The following is a 15,348-nucleotide window of genomic DNA, read 5'->3' as shown; positions in this document are numbered from 1 at the left end:
CCTAAAAGGGCGGTATTTAGAGCATCTGAAATCGATGTGCGTGTGAGTATAGTGTAATGCGTGCCTAGGTGTATGAATGTAGAAGCGAGAGAGTTGTATCAGCACCGCGCCAATGGATGTCTGTAGTCTCTGCCTACCCTCTAGGTTACAGGCATGAGTCATGTTGTTTGAGAAATGTTTTAGAGGAAATAGATGAAAAACTCGTCGTTGCGATTTTAAGGAGACCGGAACCGGAACTGTGCGTGTGGAGTTCCGGTGTTTATGGTCATCTTTCTCTATGACTTGTTATTCTTTGCTGTGATTTGGCTTGATGAAATAATTAGGTTAGAAGTTAGAAAATAAAATAATATTAAACTTAAGACATCAAGCATTAACTTGTGTTCATTTTAACCTTTACAATTGCCGATTATTTACATATAAGATTTGACGTTTCAAAGTTTTCGATCAATTTTTCAATAATAAGTTCCAGCAAGTTGCAGTGTTCAAAGTGGTTACTAAAGTTTCAAACAAAAAGCTAGAAAACATTAACATCATAATACAAAAAGATATTCGTTGAATACAATTACTCAAATTTGCAAACCAGCAATGCCAGCCAGTAGCATCGACTTATTTCACATGCAAGATGCCAAAAATAATTTCAACGCCATGCGACCTGCTCCAGTTTGCAGTGATACTACTAATCAATTAATGGGTCATTGCCATAACGTTCACATATCTAAAAGCTGCTACTACGGCTATCAAGAAACTAAGAATTCAGAAAACGTATACAATACTGACTGCGAAATGAAAGAAGCACATGTAATCAACGATACGAGTTCTTCACCAAAAAATGGCAAGAAGCGATGTGCAGAATATTTCGTCTATCCTGAGAGCAAGCGGTTGCGAGAAGGTAAATATATGAATGATTTTTATACGATATCTCATTAATATTAAGTTGATAAGGTAAACACGAAAGTGACGTCACAATGAGTCAATGCTAATTTCATTTCAATGAGAAATCGTAAAACGCTACTGTATGTGTTTCTATTTATATTAAACGAATCAGCGAAGCAGAAATAAAACTGGTAAATTTAATATCATAGTGACATACATATTCAAACAATGCAGCAGGGATATAGTGTAGTCACTGTATGTGGGAAGTCTAATACTTTGTAATGACTATGAAATATGAAATGTAAATAGTTTGAAGTTATGTTGCAATTTCAAATTACCTTGTTGATCTTATAAGTATCATAAAATATATGGTGTGAATGCACTTGATAAACCTGTTGCATTGAAAATTATTTTTGGGCAAACATTAATATGATAAAGTAAATAAGTGTTTTCTATTGATGCATATAGCTTGGAACTTTTATGCATGCGCATAAAATCATCTAAGTGGTTACAAGAATTTTAGTTTTACAAGAATATTTGTATCTAAAAATAATTTAAAACTTTTGTACCCATAATTTTTTGAGACAAGTATTTATGTTTTGTTTTTGAATATTATATTTACAATAACAAATATTTAATAAGTGTGGTGTACATAAGTATGTCAATGCAAGGTAAGTCATGTGCATAAATGTTATAGTGATAAATAAAGATTTTATAATTTAATGCTGGGGTAAGATTAATCTAAACATAGGAAAATTTTTGGAAATATTTATAAAATGTAAAATGCTATTGTATTTTTCAACTGTGCAGTGACACAAAGTTCCAATATATAAAATATAACATGAATACTACATTATTTTGATTTTTTTTAACTGTTACATCAGATTTAATTCTACAGTAAGATGAACTATAACTTTAATTAACCAAATTACAAAAACACATGATTATATTTTTAAAGCATTAAAGATATTACAATATGTTTAATTATTGGATAACTACCCATTCTAATAGGGTAAAAACACACAAAACTTTGTAAGAACATGACACATAACAATATATATATATATTTTTTTTTTTCAACTTTGTACTATTTAGTAGGGAACAACATTATTTGATAGAGTGCAAACATGTTCCTACATTGTAATATTATTTTCAATTTTGTATAATAGGAAAAAGTTAACAGCATTACTTTATACCTTTAATAAGAAACATAGTATTAAGTATGTAAGAAACCTAGTTAATCTGCTATTTATTTTTATAGGCAATTGTTATAAAGCACAAAAAATGTATTATAAATCTGACCTATGGGTGATGTGGAAACATAACTATAGTATAGCTGTATTAATTTTTTGAATTAAAAAATGTAGTGCTTTTGTTTCTACATAACTCATAAAATTATTCATTTCCCACTGCTATAGACCATTCTTTCAACATACAATTGGTGGAAGTGAAAAATAAATCAATTTTAAGGTATTTTAATTTGTATATGTATCTGGATTGTAATGTTGTGATTCCTCAAGTCCTTTGATATAATAGTGTTTGTGATAGGTAAAGTACGAAAGTTACAAAAATTATGTTACTTCAGAGTTACAGTAAAATCAAAACTTGTATTAATGTAAAGTTAGAGTTCTGTATGTTGATAGAATGCAAAAAAGTGGCAAAGTAACAGTATTGGATTGTTTTTGAATAGAATTGAGTGCTTCTATTGGAGGAATTTGAAATGGCAACACAACTTAATCTGAGACTTCCCACTTTTGGCACTTGAGACATAGAGTGATGAAATTTGACTTTATTTCAGAGGGTATGGTGCCAACGACCTCCACCCACAATCCGCGATTACTACGACCAACTCACAACAATCCAGATATTTCTCGTTGTCTCATGGTCCATATGATTTAAAAAATATTCAATTCTCAGAAAAATGACAAAAAAAAATTAATTCAGCAATGTCCATTTTATCTGCAGAAGTACAAACAAAGAAAAATATTGAACCTGAGACAACTGAGAATCCAAGAATTAATTCAAGCAATGAAGATTTACTGGAAAACCTTTATTGGAACCTGCATGGTGGACATATGTTTCATCTTTGTTATGTCTGTGACTAATATTAGTGATAAAGTGTGATAAGACTAAAAGGATGATATCAAAATTGAAATTTTACTATGTTTTTGTTAATATAAAGTTCTTTAGTGATTTAAAATAAAGAATACATAGGAGAGGGGAAGCTTTTTATTTTTATTATAGTAATAAAATACAATGTATTGGACATATGTAATGTTTATTGTAGTAAAATAAATATTACGTGAACAAATACAAGATGTACAGTTTAAGAGATAATAAGAAAAACATTAAATTTTCATTATAAAATATGCCAGCAATTCCTGAAACTTCTTAGTTTTTTAATCTGTAAGAAAGAAAAACTGTAATTAATTTCTGTCCATTTTATTTTTTGTTACAGATGCTGATGAAGATCTAATAAAATATAGTTTCTTTCAGGCTCCACCTAAACGATATTGGAGCTCAAACAGCTCCATGTTTAGGTGTTTAGTGATTATTTGACTATATATTAATATCACCTTTTTGCTTTTCAGATGTATCTTCCATGTGCAGCCGTGTTGGCACACGGTCAAGCCCGAGCCACTCTGCCTCTGCCTTTAATATAAACATATCACAATTTTATATTCTGTTTTGGATATTTAAATTTGCTTTTGATATTAACTGATAGCAAACAAATGAAACTGTTTAACTGTGTAAAATTATTGAAATTTAGTCGTGATGTGATGCAACTGTAGCCAGAGATGAGGAATAAAAGATTTGTAAATTAAACTGTATTTTTATTTTTAAACCTTACTTATTATTGAGTAATAATGTGAGATTAAGAGACATCACTGGAGTGTAAAGAAAAAAATCATTTCATACTTTCGTTTTATGCACTTTTATTTATATCTAAAGATTACATGTTGGCAAGAAAATTTGAGTACAAATATAACAAAAGAGTAATCAGTACATGACATTTAATATGTTTTTCTTGATAGTGTAAAGTTAAATTATAAAGACATAAATTCTACGTATTTCTGTTAGCACAATTAATAAGGGGTAGACATCTACAGTAGAGAACATGTTGCATTACCTCTGTGGGAGTGACTTCGTCAGTGTCCACCACATCGGGGAGGCCTTCCGCGTTGTTGGACACCTCGTCGTGGCTGTTCACGCCGCTGTCTCCCATGTCCGCGTGGCAGGTCTGATCCGCCTCCGCTAAATCACCATTGTGCATTTCCGAACAATTAATGAGATCAACCTTATCCTCTTGGCTACAACGAGCGCCGTTATCATTTAGATCCGCTCCGTCGATATCCATGTGAACGTGTCCAGGCCACATCTCATATGGACACCCATTCAGTTGGTGCAGTTGGGTCTCGCTGGAGCTAAACAAGTTCAATGAACCTGCTACATCTTGAAGTATAGATGTTTCCGAGATTTCGCTTGTGAGGTGCGCGGATTCATCGCCGTCGCTGCTACCGGAAATAAACAGCGATAAATTCTCAATAATGTCGCTTGATATATCGCAAACTCTCATGCCCTCGTACTTTGATAATAGTTCTTGTAGTCTTTTCTTCGATTGTTTACTATCCGGCGCACTGGTAAGTATAAGCGACGACAATGCTTCTAATAGCTCAGGAGTGCATATCTCCTCGCTTTTCATGAGCAAGAATCGAACGATTTTGTTGTCAATCTGCATCGTATTCGCGCAAGCGTTGTCAATAGAGTGGGAGCTACATTCATGGTAATTACCCGTGTCTCCAGATGTTGTAACCACCTCAGATTCTGAGCCTTCGACACGGTCATTGTTTTCACTCTCCATAAGTGAACTGTACTGCGCCAAAACATTCCGTATAGATTGTAAAACTTTTTGTCTCAATGGATCGGAACTTATCAGTTGCAGTTCTCTGAATAGTTGTATCAAAAAGTCGGGATGAGATTCATTGACTCCGATCAAAGTGGTTACTTCGGAATATACATTTTCTCTCAAAAGGTCAAATAGTTTGGACGTAGCTTTTTCTTGTACCTCGCGACTGGTTGACGCCAAATTAGGATTCGGTGTGTCCGTAGTACTCGTTATGTTGATGTTACTTGTTTGAGAGAAATCTAAGGTGCAGTTCCTTCTGTTCGTAGAATTCTTCGAAGGTAGCTTCGATGAGGACTTCTTCTTGGCGTTTGTAGAATTGTTCAAGTTGTTCGAATGCGATTGTATTATTTCTGGTATGGGATTTGTGATGTTTAGGTTCCTGAATGTGGTCGCGGTTTCCTGTCGGTTGATGTTCAGATTGGAGGCAGTAGCTTCGTCTACATTCCTGGAATGGGAAGGTGCGCTCGCTTCGGCTTCACTGTTTTGATTCACATTCAGTACATCAGGAGCGGATGAAAACGAGAGAGATCTTTCGTAAGTAACATTTCTACGTGAATGTCTGTTAGATGCTTCGTCGTTGTTTACTTGAGCTGCGGGTGCGGCGACGGGGCCTTGTGAGGAACTCGCCGTGTTTGTGTTTCTCTTGGGTGTTATAGAAGGTGATGTGGAGGAGGATGTGTGATGTAGTGTATTGTGAGATCTCTCCACCAGGGGATGTGGGTTGTGAGCTGAGCCTGTACCTAAGTGACCGTCCGCATTGGTTTTGCTGTTAGCTGAGAGGAGGTTTTGACGTGAATAACTGTAAACAATAATTAGATTCGTTAACACTTCTATGTAAGTATGAAAAATTAAAAAATAAATTATTAGCACATGTTTTAGTGTAAATCACAACTGTGTATATTTCTTGATCAAATAGCAACATTGTGATATCATTTAAAAATAATTATAAAGCTAAGGGCAGGGACACACTCACACAACGCTCACCGAATAATATATAATGTTGTCTGCAGTGATAAATACTTAAATATAAAATATATAAATTATAAAGACATAAATAGATTTTCTAATATCTGAAATAGAAAAGGATATATTATGATAATTTGACAAAGTAGTAAATGAACTAAACAAGTAGGTACTTGGAATGTGGTTACCTCCGGAAGTTGTCCCAATAGTTATTGGCGCGGTTGCCGGGGGGCACTTGGTTGTTGAGAGTGTGCGACGCTGTCTCGGCTCGCCAACGTTCCTCCAGCTGTATACAACCAAACGATTTCGTTTTTACTTCAAAGAACTTTAAAAAACCAAAGTTATTAACACATCCAAAGTAACTATCATGCAAAAAAAAATCGTAATGACATTAAATAGTGTATAAATGCAACGATTCAAGTGATATAATGCACTAACATGATTAAGTTGTTCCCTAAGCTGGTGTATCTCTCTCTGCTGCATGACGAGCTGCTGCCAGCACCACGCGCCCCACAGCCCGCAGCCGCAGCCGCACCCGCCCACCATACCTGAATCATTGTGAGAAACACATTATAATTACATGAATAACATATACATAGTAATAAAATTGGATTGGTGTCTGTGTCATATAGAGGTTGCGAGATAGCTAAAAGCAAATTTTTAATATTTGTCTGCTTTTGGTACGGGTAATCTCCAAAACAGCTGCTCCGATTTTGACGCAAAGGTAGCGGATGCACGCGGGCCTATTACAGGCTAGATTTTTATTATCCTGCGCTGACGAAGCCGCGTGCCTCCGCCAGTATTTAGTAAACTTCTCTACAAGTTCAAAATTATTTCTTTGTCTTGACATAAAATTAATCCAAAAAGCTCTTTTCTCGTGATTTTACGATAATCAAATTTTGTCATATGAATATTCTTAGCTGTTGGATGGACAATAGTATTTTTTGTAAAACTAAAATAAGAAGGACAAAAGCTATAATTAATTGGTCACCATAGGGCATCATCATGCTGTAGGGCATCGCTGGAGGGAAGGACATCTGCGGCGTGCCCAGCAAGCGCTCCATTGTCTGCGAGTGGCTATTCTGTGTGAACTGATTCGTGCGCGAGTCCTATACATTCATAATTATATTTCAATATTTACTAAAAAAATATACCAGTTGTTAAATATCTTGTCGGGTCGGAACATTATTCAAGTCGTTAAACAGAACGCAATGTACTGTGTAGTAGTGTGTAAAAAGATTTATGAGAGGGCACTGTGCAACCCAGAAATGACCTTGAGCCGACAAGATATTTGAAGAGTCTTATACTTATTACCATATTAAAAACATTAAACAACAAACACACTTACTACAGTAATTGGGTAAATGATCTTATATGTACATAAAACTTTAATAAATAACAAGAGTTGTATATAATTTACCTGGTTAGTTTTAGTTCCATTCCAGCATTGTGGAGGTATTGGTCCATACGGCATGTTGGTGGGATTGTCACCTAAAAAATAATTAAATAATTCAGTCTAGGACTCACTCCAAGACTTTTCAAATAAAACTTTACAAGTGTTAGTATAAAAGCAATTTGTTTCATACCATTTGGCGCGACGGGTGACACCATATTGACGTTGGATGCTTCAGGTCTCGGCTCATGGCGAACATTGGGTGTAGCATTATTGATCTGCGGTGTCTGAAACATAATTTAAATATGCATTTTAATATAAATAAATTATATAAAAAATTTAAATATTAAATAAATTTCACATTTGTGAACACTTACATTATCTTCAGACTGACGATCTTGAGTCTGTCGACGTCGTGGTCTATTCCTCTGATTTGATTTGTTCCTTGAGGCACTGTCAACAAAGATTATCTTATGTTACTAATCCTTCTCATATTATATCTTACCAATATTATTAATGCGAATGTTTAGATGGATGGATGAATGTGTTTGCAACTACCTAGGGAACGGCTCAACGGATCACTTTGAAATTTGCTATAGATCTTGAACATAATCTGGAAGAACACATAATATACTAATGAAGTTTTTTTAGGGTTCCGTACCTCATAGGAAAAAATGGAACCCTTATAGGATCACTTTGTAGTCCATCCGTCTGTCAAAACCCTTTTTTTTATAACACGCAGACGACTGCAAGTTTATAATACAAACAACAATATAAAAGTATATATCTATATAATGTAAATAATATGAAATACCTGTCAGTATCGCTGCCATAGGCACTCTCCAAACGAGATGGTACTATGTTAATGGATCTGCTGCCTATCGCGCTATCTCCACCGCCCTTTAACATAAAATTTAACTAATTGAAGAAATTCAAATATATCAGTAGAGTGCATAAACCAAACTTTAATCCAATTGATACCACTATATATCAAGTCTAGTTCTCATAATTATGAGTAAAACATTTTTTATCATACTTGTATAATTAAGAAATTGTTCAAATGTAAGTTAAGTTAAAAAGTTTTACCCGGTAATTCTCATTTTCCCTGGAGGTTTGTGAATCCAGTGGCAGTTGTTCTGATCTCGATTCCGGTTCTTCTTGTTCACTAAAAATATAAAATTTTTGATCAACACTGTACATATAACTTTTCTATTACACACACACAAAGATTAAAAATAAACAATTACCTATTATAAGATTGGTTAACAACCGACATCGCTCGAGAATCCGGTTTATTCTGTGGCTCCGTTCCCACACAAAGGACCTTCTGGAATTAGATCATAAATTATTCTTCGTATTATCTCATTTTGTATTTATTACATAACTGTAATCTATTGTATTTTTACACAAACATTAATAGCTTTAGCATATTTTATACATGCATTGGGCGAGTTTATTCGTGCAACAGATTTTATTGACGATAGACTGTTTCTCCTCACCTCCTTGTTGAGCAGCGCCTCCAGCTCGCGTTGTTTGTCAGCTAACAACGCTCGCAGCTGCATCTGACGCCGCTCAGCCGGGCCCGGCACACAGCTCGGACCCGCGCGGACTTCCTCGTTCACCTTCTTCTGCTTTCTACTCACTTCTGCAATACAAAAGGTACTCAAAAGTCACTTAAATGCTCATTATGAATATACCCTGAGTGCAAATTAACTATTGTTTAAGTAGCCTTGTAACAACAATGAAAAATATTGTCATCTCTCTCATCATCATAAACAAAAGTGAGATGACAATGTGTGTTACTACCAATGTTTCGTTGTCGAATGTGATTATAGGGGATTATCAATACAAATAGCTTTTCTAAATTTGTACCTTTATTCAAAACCATATCTTTAATCCGCGCGCGCTCGCCCATTATCTTTTCAGTCTCCATACGTAACTCTTGCGCGAGTTCTTGTAGACTCGCGAGATTAGCCTCGTGACCTGTTTTACACAAAATTTGTGAATTATATTTACGACCGATAAAATATAATTAAACAAAATGTAACTAATAACTTACTTGCTTGTTGCTGCTGTTGTTGGTTATGTTGTTGTTGGTTGAGAAGTTGTGGTTGGTTGAGATGTTGTGGTTGATTGAGATGTTGTTGTTGATTGAGATGTTGTTGTTGGTTGAGATGTTGTGGTTGGTTGTGATGTTGGGGTTGGTTGTGATGTTGTTGTTGGTTGAGAAGTTGTTGTTGACTGATATATTGTTGTTGGTTGAGATGTTGTTGATGATTTTGCAACTGTTGTTGGAGTTGTTGTTGTTGTAGATGTTGTTGCTGTAGCTGATGTTGTTGCTGCTGCTGAATTTGTTGTTGATATTGTTGCTGTTGTTGATGATGCTGTTGTTGCTGATGATGTTGCTCGTTGGTGAACTTGTGTCGTTGCGGCAAAGTGTTGCGAACACGACAAACGCTGCCTTCGTTGGACCAGTCACCCAAGCTACCCCCGCCATCAGATTTGCTAAAAATCAAAGAAATATGAATATTTTCTAATTTATTTCTTTAAAATAGAGTGGAATAAATGTCATGATCATATCACATCGAATTAAAAGTAGTAAATTATAAAGCAAATGAATACATATTTTGAACTTCATAATACTTACTTGTCGTGTATATTGGCATTATTCGACATGGGGAATGATTCATCATGCAAATTCGACAAATGATCTGTTTCAAAAGCCTCTAGCGACCTCATCAAATCTGGGAAAAAGTAAGCATTTATAAGTTTTGTTTATATAAATAAATATAGTTTATAAAAACCATAAAAATTTTAATAAATTTTTATTACCTTTAGCTTTATGCAAAGATGATGTCAGTTTCCCGCCAATTCTTTTATTTTCTTTTTTCAAATTTCCCGCAGCATTATTACCTACAATGTGAAATGCATATTTTTTCATTCCCAGTTATATAAAAAGTACATCTCAAAAGACAAACAAGTACAGAATCAATCATGTATGAGCTAAATGTTCTTCCAGACTATGTTCTACATTTTTGCCAAATTTCATCGAGATTCGTGGAGCCGTTCTGGAGATACCTTCTAACAAACATCCATCCATACATTCAAATATTCGAATTTATAATATTAGTAAGATATGACAAAACATACACTTTCCAGATGGTTCATCTTCAGCACTATCCTCTCCGGAGCTGGAATATGTATTGTGGGAGCCAACTAGACCTGTTGCCATCTGAAGTTTTTGAAATTCAGAAACCTGTAAATAAGGTACCTATAAAAACAGGCAACATACAAACTCTATTACACATCTATTGATACGTAGACTACTACTAAATCTAATGTGTATGGCGTGTATTAGGGGGAGAGAGAGAGAATAAAAGAGAGAATAAGAGAGAGAGAGAGAGAGAGAGAGAAAGAGTTAAATATAAGGTGTGTTACCAAATTCTCCATATGTTGTTTCTTGAGCTGCAGCTCTCGCAGCTTGAGCTGCAGGATACGGCCGCGCTCATGCAGGGTGCCTTCGTCCTCCTCCGCGTCGCTGTCCCGGCCCCCGCCGCCCGCCTCCTAATATAGTTATTATTAAACTATAATATTATTAAGTTATTATAACTTGATAGAACACAATTATATAATTTCTAATGGATACATGGTATGTGAAAGCTTAGTGTCAGGCAGTTCCATAAACTTTAACTTGAGTAAATTTATTTACATATAACTGAATTGCAGTTCCGCATTACCTTATAAGGTTATCTTAAAATTAAATATATTTTTTACTAACTTAGACCTGAGCGTTAACAATTGGAAAAAATAATGCTACCTCACTACTGGCAATGTTGCCATCTCTAATAGAGAATCTCTCGTCTTGACTATGAGTAGATTGATTGGAACGGCCATGTTCTGTTTCCATGTTATTAGACAATTGTCCGCTGTGGATACTGTCCGATGACTGAGGCAATGTGGTCGCTACACCTATCTGATTTGATCCAAACAAACGGTTCGGCTGATTGTAGTTACCCGAGAATACCATATTTTGCTAAAAAGAAAATTTTATTCAATATTTATAAATTCACTTTTGGAGAGACCTTTACTTTTTTTTTAATTGACTGCATTTACCTGTATGCCAGCAAAGTTGTCATTAGCAGTTGGTTGGTTTATTTCTTGAGCTTGCCTTTCTTTCAATTCTTCTAACTGTTGTTTAGCTTCAGCCTGAAAAAAAAATTAAAATCAATGCACTTATTTTGTTTTGTGTTGGCACAATTTTACCTAAAGGTTTCAAATTACCTGGTACTTTAGTAACCTCTTTTGTTGTTGTTTCAAAGCAGATAGACGTATTTGTGACATTTCCATTTTGTTTTTAATTTCATTCTGCCACAGTTCATTCTCACTGTAGGTTGAACCGTTGCTTTGTACCGATACAGGTCTCACCACAACATCCTGTAAATATAAAATTAATATTAAACAAAATATGATATAAACAGATCATATAACAAAACTGTTATGTTAAATCAATGTCTGAGTGGTTAAAAATTAAAAAAAAATGTTAAACATGAAAATATCAAAAACAATGATATTAATTATTAATATTCAATTCAAGACCTATATTTTCATAGTTTCGAGGAATATTTCAAGATAGATAAATCCCATGTTGAACATATGATGGGATTCACTTATTTAAAAGAGAATGAGGTAGCGCACATTTGGAAAAAAAATAGATATTGTTAAACAAAGACATCACACTGATTTCAAACAATGGATAATTATAATCATTCAGTACATGCTATGATTATTTCAATCAACAACAAATATGTCACACATTGTAACAAGGATCCACAAAACCTGGTCATTGTTGTTGCCAAAATCATTGACTTTGTTTTTTATTTCTTCTATCATGGCTACTTTCTCAACACAAGATATTATATTTTTTCTAAGCTCGTCATTGCGTTTTTGATCATTATTTATAGCGTCAGCTTCACCGAAAGCTTTTGTTTCTATCTCTTTTATTACAACACCATTTGTATTATTTTCTGTGTGTTGCATTTCATTTGTTTTTTGTGTTGTTTTATTTAATTGTTCATTTTCTATATTTGTAACTTTTTTAAGGTTGGTACTTATGGAATTATTTTCATTTTTACTCTTTGATGAGCTCTGATCTAAGTTTTGAGTAGCATTTGAAGTATCATCAGAAACTTTTTCAGATACTTCGGTATCTTGTGCTGGATTATCCGAACCTAGCTCAAGTATGGGTACTTCAATATTATCAGGACTTTGCTCATCATCTAATATGCTTTTTAATTTCTTTTCACTATCTCTTAATTTAGTTATCATTTGAAGAAGTTCATCATATTCCTCTTTAGTGTGCTCTATGTACGCCTAAATTAATATGAAGATAATACTATTAATTACCATGTTATATTTAATCATCAAAATATCATAAAACATACCTCATCTTCAGAATTCCGCATTGTATCCACAAGTGAGGATGTCACTCGTATATATTCTCTAATCTGACCAAGTCGACGTTCAACCGCTGCGGCGTCAGGGCAAGCAGCTACAATCGCCTCTCCTAAAGCTCGAGCAGACTCTCTATGATTCTGAGAAAACAATTAATCATTAGAATCATAGAGAAACTAAATTACAGTATGTAGCAATTTTTTCAACAAAACTTGTGTATGCATTGTAAAATGGATCTCCTAGCCAACCTTTTTGCTGGAAAATACAAATAATCTCTTAATGTTACTGGCAATCTCTAAATCTAATAATCGGAATTCTAACACATTCCATGCTATTATTTTTTTTTAATATTAAAGTGATGTCATATGTTGTGGTGAAGGTATAAATTTTTTACAAAATAAATAACCTTAATATTATCTTACCGGATTATTTTCGTTTATATTATTAAAGCTTCCTTGGCCTTGATCATACATGTTATTCATTAAATTTACAGTTTTAGTTCCTGTTCTTGAATTAGAGATTGGCGGAGTAATATTATTATTACTTGCGTGAATATTACCATCAAATGAGTTTCGTGTAGAGTTCAGGTTTCTTGTCAAATTATTTCTATTCTGATTTGGTGGCTGAAATATAAAACTAAATATAACTTTCTCTTTATCATAATATGATACTGTTCAAATACAAAGTATCTTTATGTAAACTAGAAGGTACACTACCCTAACCAAATAACCTTTTAGTAAAGAATATATACATAAGTCAATTTGGTAATATTTAGAAACTAACACACTGCAAACAGAATCTATTATGTTTAGAAAACAATACTTACATTAAAAGGTTGAGACATATTCCCAGTCACAGCATTAGGTGTGGTAGGATTCACTATCATCACAGCAGCTGCACCATGATTGGAGTGAGGAATTAGACCTAAATCAATTGTGCTTCTTAATTTATATTATTAAATCATATTAGATGTGTCAGTTTGTATTACATACTGTTGGTAATACATAAATATAACAATTGCTAAATGTTAATGGGGTCAAAAGTTTTTAATAAATATAAATAATAGCTGTCGCACGCGACTCCGTCCGCATGGAATTAATAACAAATGTAATAAGTAGCCTATGTGTTCTTCCAGACTATGTTTTACATCTATGCAAAATTTCAGCGAGATCCATGCAGCCATTCCTGGTATACCTTCAAACAAACATCCATCCATCTATATAAACATTCACATTTATAATATTTGTTAGTAAATTCAATAGGATAAATAATTTAAATTAACTGTACTATACCATTTTGAAAGTGATGTATTGTATGGGAAGAAATAGATGAGCCTGCACCATCGTCATTATGGTCAGAAGTAATGTTTTCTCTATTCTGTACAGTCAAGGGCAATATACGAGGTTGAGGTCTTACTGGTACAAATCTTCCAAAACCACTTTCAAATGAAACTGAGTTGTCTATAAATAGAAATAACCTAATTAATACATAATCATTTTTTTTAATTCGATTGGGTAAATTGTTAAACATACTCACCTAAATCTGTTAATTCTTGATCTGAAGTATTGTTGGTTGGCTTTCTTGATTGATTAAAATTTGATCTTGTATTATATTCAGAAACAGGAACCCAATCCAAAGAAGTCTAAAATAGCAAGAATCATAAATGCATATAAATTCACTATAAAAAATTAGGTAACATTAAAAATGTGCAAGAGTTATTACAGGCTATAAAATTCTTTACGTATGTACGGTGAACCAATACCTTCTTTTGGCTGAATTTAGAAAAGCAAGAACCCATATGGCTAATATATGTATTGAATAAGTAATAACTGGTATATAAACATTGTTATACTAGATTTAATTATTTAAAATACCTTAAGAATATTATTAGGTTACAATATGGTTCTGAGCTCTATTCACTAGTATTTGAAACTACATCAAATTGGCCAAAGTCCAAATTCTTAACTCTTCCAAGATGCTAAAAATATATTGCGCCATGCGGCTCCAAAAACTTCAGACTGAATGGTTTGACAGAAGTATTTTTAGCATTAATATGTTTAACAGGCAACAAAGATTTGTTATTGTATTGTTGTGTTGAGTAATTTTTCTTCATGAATGAATAAAATTTATATGTAATTGTGTATTTTTAAAAGAATTCTGGCACTACCGTTACAAGATTTGTTGTCATGTCTCTTCTCGTCGGTGTCACAGCTTCTTGGGGAACATTGCAATTGTTCCTAGCTTTCGTTTTAGGAATAGTACCCGTGTGTCCTGGGTGGCGATCTTTGTTACCAGGAGCCATAACACACTTTTTACTGATACTTTAATAAGAGAAAGTAATTATTTTTTAATACATATTTCTACAAACATTTTTTTTATTCTTTTTCTAGGCGTATTATTTTTGCGATGTAACCAGACACTGATCTATATTTTTATAGCAAACATATCAAACAGGTATTAATTATTTAAGGTTTATTTTATTTTGAGTTTTCTGCAATATAAATTATTTATTCAAATATTTTACAATCAAAGTCGACGCAAAACGCAAACGAAACATAAAATGACAGACAGATGAACAGAGATAATGATGAGTGACGTTCCGATGAGATGCGTTCGTTAGAATTTCGACATGGCCTTACTTTAAAAAGAGAAAAGGAATATTTAATGAGTATGTATTAGTAAATTATTATAAAGTATGTGAGATCTACATCATATATTTTTCGGATGAATTTTAATTTTTTACGCAAACGGCTTATTTTGT

At 33.6% G+C, this 15,348-nt stretch overlaps 2 protein-coding genes across 3 annotated transcripts; one reads left to right on the top strand and one right to left on the bottom strand.

Annotated features, from left to right (window-relative positions):
- Positions 1 to 287: 287 nt before the first annotated feature.
- Positions 288 to 3,699, top strand: LOC106123387 (uncharacterized). 2 transcript variants are annotated; one of them, XM_013319658.1, is made up of 2 exons: positions 288 to 889; positions 2,839 to 3,090. In XM_013319658.1, exons 1-2 carry the CDS (start codon positions 586 to 588, stop codon positions 2,976 to 2,978), a joined length of 444 nt encoding a protein of 147 aa, XP_013175112.1. In that variant the 5' UTR covers positions 288 to 585; the 3' UTR covers positions 2,979 to 3,090. The 2 variants fall into 2 exon arrangements, with proteins under 2 accessions (XP_013175112.1, XP_013175113.1); XM_013319659.1 differs by having other exon boundaries at positions 290 to 889; positions 2,672 to 3,699.
- On the bottom strand, positions 3,411 to 15,091 carry LOC106123223 (pericentriolar material 1 protein). Its single transcript, XM_013319455.1, has 28 exons — positions 14,755 to 15,091; positions 14,124 to 14,229; positions 13,880 to 14,047; positions 13,414 to 13,511; positions 13,010 to 13,210; positions 12,578 to 12,727; positions 11,973 to 12,506; positions 11,418 to 11,570; positions 11,250 to 11,342; positions 10,954 to 11,169; positions 10,575 to 10,700; positions 10,287 to 10,392; positions 9,969 to 10,049; positions 9,784 to 9,880; positions 9,196 to 9,641; positions 9,009 to 9,119; positions 8,636 to 8,781; positions 8,384 to 8,463; positions 8,223 to 8,301; positions 7,951 to 8,036; positions 7,514 to 7,589; positions 7,330 to 7,423; positions 7,164 to 7,234; positions 6,735 to 6,852; positions 6,182 to 6,291; positions 5,932 to 6,029; positions 4,004 to 5,579; positions 3,411 to 3,525 (listed from the first exon to the last, which is right to left on the bottom strand). Exons 1-28 carry the CDS (start codon positions 14,887 to 14,889, stop codon positions 3,433 to 3,435), a joined length of 5,448 nt encoding a protein of 1,815 aa, XP_013174909.1. The 5' UTR covers positions 14,890 to 15,091; the 3' UTR covers positions 3,411 to 3,432.
- Positions 15,092 to 15,348: the final 257 nt, after the last annotated feature.

Source organism: Papilio xuthus, unplaced genomic scaffold, assembly GCF_000836235.2.
Source record: "Papilio xuthus unplaced genomic scaffold, Pxut_1.1 DF826115.1, whole genome shotgun sequence".
NCBI classification, from domain to species: Eukaryota; Metazoa; Arthropoda; class Insecta; order Lepidoptera; family Papilionidae; genus Papilio; species Papilio xuthus.
Note: the sequence above shows the minus strand (reverse complement) of the source record. Positions and strands in the feature narration are given on the sequence as shown.

Excerpts from the sequence above, each read along its gene's own strand:
- LOC106123387 (XM_013319658.1), top strand. The coding sequence starts at position 586 with ATGCCAGCCAGTAGCATCGACTTATTTCACATGCAAGATGCCAAAAAT. Across the intron at positions 890-2,838 it reads GAGCAAGCGGTTGCGAGAAG|AAGTACAAACAAAGAAAAAT; the intron begins GTAAATATATGA and ends TTTTATCTGCAG.
- LOC106123223 (XM_013319455.1), bottom strand. The coding sequence starts at position 14,889 with ATGGCTCCTGGTAACAAAGATCGCCACCCAGGACACACGGGTACTATT. Across the intron at positions 11,170-11,249 it reads ACAACTTTGCTGGCATACAG|CAAAATATGGTATTCTCGGG; the intron begins GTAAATGCAGTC and ends TTTTCTTTTTAG. Across the intron at positions 6,292-6,734 it reads CAGCATGATGATGCCCTATG|GTATGGTGGGCGGGTGCGGC; the intron begins GTGACCAATTAA and ends ACAATGATTCAG.